This window comes from Corylus avellana, chromosome ca6 (assembly GCF_901000735.1).
Source record: "Corylus avellana chromosome ca6, CavTom2PMs-1.0".
Taxonomy (NCBI): Eukaryota; Viridiplantae; Streptophyta; class Magnoliopsida; order Fagales; family Betulaceae; genus Corylus; species Corylus avellana.
In genome coordinates this window covers 13,984,484-13,988,048 of record NC_081546.1, presented here as the reverse complement: position 1 = coordinate 13,988,048, position 3,565 = coordinate 13,984,484, and the positions used below count along the sequence as shown (strand labels likewise).

Below are 3,565 nucleotides of genomic sequence, written 5' to 3'. Positions count from 1 at the left end.
GAAAATGAGACTCCATATGATTGGGCCTTCTGAGCCTACCATTCTTCTGGGCTACCAATAATTTCCAATATCGTGGGATAATTTGCCAAGAAAGAAAATATTTATGCAAAGAAGTGATACATAAATTCAAATAAAACAACACCATTACAAGTTAGCTTTTCCATTTCCTTCCCCAAAATCACAACATTTTTCAACAAAAAGAAGAAGAAAAAAAAAAACAAAAACCAAAAAAATAAATAAAATTGTTCGTATGCATGCCTTGATCAAATATAGGCTCATCGTACATCTTGCTAAACAATCCCCAATTTTAGGTTATTTTAGCCGAACACAATGTTGTAGCTTTGTGTCAATGAATTGAAGTTGTACGTAGTACATATCATAATGTTTCTGAAGGTGGTGTTAATGTTAGTGTACTTTGTCTTGCATGGAAAGGGCAGTGGAATTTTCTTGAGAGGAACATAAAGAGAAAAATTCTTCTAATGTTCCATTCATATAATCCCGGATCTTGTTGTATGACATGTATTCTTCGACGATTTCAGGCTTCATTAATGGCTCTGTTTCTGTTAAATTTATCTGCGGAAAATCTTCAAGTTCTAAGGGTGGGTAGGGAATTTGATAATCCAGTCTTGTGTAATTCGGTATCTGTGTGTCCTGCATTCACAAACAGTACATTTAATCATCATCATTAATAGAGAGAGAGAGAGAGAGAGATTGATTGATTTGAAATAGAGATTAATTATTTTATGGTCAAGATTACGATGCCTCGTGGTAAATATGTTTAAAATTTTAAATGAAATGATAATGTCCATTTCACTCTAACCAAGTAATCCTTAATTATCCCTTGTAACGTGAATATTGACCTAGCTTTTGTAAGTATAGTGGTCTTTGCTTTGCTTTTTGTCTTTTTTCCCAAAAACAAGGTAACCCAATATATAGGAAATAAGAACGTACTTGGAATTTTTTTGTGTTGGATGATAAATGACTCAAATTATAATGATAGATAAGAATCAATGGAGCTTCTTTTGCACATTCTTTGATGAATGGAATAGTAAACTAATGAAGTCTTAAAAATGGGCAATGGGTCAATCATTACGGAGAGATGTGAAAAAGAATGTGGTTCCCAGATAAAGATTGCTGACATAAATGTTTTGGGTTAGAGATGATGAGGAAAAGGGGTAAGAGAAAGATGTTTCAACTTTGAATGAATGAATTATGATATAAAGAGTGAGTCAAAAGAAGTTGTGGAAGACGGTGAAGAAAGCCATTTGAGAAGGGAAAGACAGTGAGTTCTTGCTTACAACTTTTGTTGCTTTAAGATCAAAAGACAACTCAAAGGACTTGTTTTGTGGGCCACTCATCAAGTCTAGCTAGCTCGTCTGTGCATGCATGGATGCAGCTACCCATTATCATTTCTTCATTTTTCTTAAATTTTTATGTGGTGTGAACATCAAACCTTGGTGATAAAGCAGGAATAAAGCAGAATATTGCTGGAAATATAGTTTTAGCAAAGTATATAATCATGTCTTTCACAAAGGATACAAAAGCAAATTAATTACAAAAAATGTATCATTTGAGAGTTTGTTTTTAAAAAGTCCCACGGTTTAAAATTGTAGGTTGTAAAATTGCAAACTCAAACCGACGTTAATAATGTAAATGTTTTACCTGAATTAGAAGATTTGTGGGGAAGTCCACACCAAGAGAACAAAAATCAGCAGCACTATTTGCTTCATCGGAGGCAAATGGAGCATGAAAATCATCTGCCATGCCAGCTTCAGCAGGAGTCCCTTGAGTGAGATCTGAGGAAGAAGTATCTGATGGGAGCTTATTATTAGAGTAGTCATGAATGAAATTCTCATCATCAGCTTCTTTCCCTCTGGAAGTTTCAAGTGATCCACTCGTATCATCCTCAAACAATTGTTGATCATCCAAGACCCAGACAGAATCTTTGTCTTGATTATTCCCAATCATTTCCTCTTCCTTCGTTTTTGGCACCTGGATTATTGTTTTCTTGAAAACACGACACAATGCATAGGAATCCTATGGTGCAAAATCATCAAACACAACTAATTAACTTTTAACGTTAATTCCTTAACCAAATCAAATGAGCAAAGAAATAAAGAGTAAATCATATATACAAAGATATATCTAGAAAAGTAAGATTAGAAAGAGAGGCCAAAAAAAGAAGCAGAAACAGATGGAAAGATGATAGTAAGTACAAACTAAAGTTGTGTAACCAATTAAAGACTCTTTCATCATGATGTTGATAGGCTATTCCTTCAAACGGAAAAAAGAAAACTAAAGAACAAAAAAAAAAACAAACACATGGGATTTGCTTTATTTTTATGCCTTATTATTACATAAAGATAACTTAACCTACGATCATAAACTCATTGACCATGGATCGATGAAACCTAAAAAGTACTCCTCCCTCAGTTTAATGCATTGGGAGAGTTAATCTAAATCATTTTCATGTAATTAATAAACAATTCATGCATCTAAGATTTATCTTCCTTTTTCTTTTTTTTTCTTTTTTTGGCTTGTTAGAGTTTTTAGGGTTTACTTCTTTAACATTGTTTACGACCACCAAGGACTATCCATAAAAGTATTTGTTTCCTTTTTTTTTTTTTTTTTTGGTGGGTATTCTGATAACATGGAATTACCTAAGAATTTCTTTTATTTTTTGGATAATGAATTATTTAAAAAACTTTTAAATTATATATTCCTTGAGAAATATGATTACCTTCAAACTTGATGATGCAGCAGTGTGACAGGCTGAGTCGGTGAGGCGATATTCATGCATGACCCAGTTGGTTCTAATGCCATGGGGAGCTCTCCCTCTATAATACACCAACGTCTTCTTCATCCCGACCGGACGTTTATGAGAGTGAACCGGCCGGTCTTTTCCGGTAGCTTTCCAGTAACCGGCTCGGGTGGCCCGATTGGTTCTTGATCCATTCGGGTACTTTCTATCCCTTGGACTGTAGAAGTACCACTCCATATCTTTGCTCGGTAAAAATGATTTCTCTGTTTGTGTTTCATCAAAATTAATGTAAATAATATTTATATAATTTGGAAAAGAAGAAAAAAAAATATTGAGAAAATATATGCACCTGGTAAATCCCACGGCTCACATTTGTAGAGGTCAACTTCTGGGATAATTTCAAGCTCAATCGTACGGCCGCTGATTTTCCGATCTAGATAGTAAGCAACGAGTTCCTCGTCCGTTGGATGGAACCTGAAACCAGGAGGGAGACTCATGGGTGCCATTGCACACAGATTTGGGAGAGAGAGAAAGAGTGTGGACAAATTTGGAAAGAACCTGAACTTATAAGCTGGCTTGTACTACATTGGACTATATAGGACACTGTTTAGGATGGAGGACATGAAATGAATTGATTTTACATTTTTGCCATTGAATTGTCAGCTTCTGAAAATAAGCCTTGTCTCTCTTTTTTTTTTTTCTTTTTTTTTTTCTAATTAAAATAAGCCTTGTCTTTAGTTGTCCATATATATGGTCGTTCGGGTTTGCAATTTTAAAAAGTGTGATTGAAAACGTAATTTTTAA

At 34.3% G+C, this 3,565-nt stretch overlaps 1 protein-coding gene across 1 annotated transcript; it reads right to left on the bottom strand.

Moving 5' to 3' along the window:
- Window positions 1–257: 257 nt before the first annotated feature.
- On the bottom strand, window positions 258–3,283 carry LOC132185687 (NAC domain-containing protein 54). Its single transcript, XM_059599465.1, has 4 exons — window positions 3,111–3,283; window positions 2,741–3,024; window positions 1,663–2,037; window positions 258–651 (listed from the first exon to the last, which is right to left on the bottom strand). The coding sequence occupies exons 1-4, from the start codon at window positions 3,265–3,267 to the stop codon at window positions 406–408; spliced, it is 1,062 nt and encodes a 353-aa protein (XP_059455448.1). The 5' UTR covers window positions 3,268–3,283; the 3' UTR covers window positions 258–405.
- Window positions 3,284–3,565: the final 282 nt, after the last annotated feature.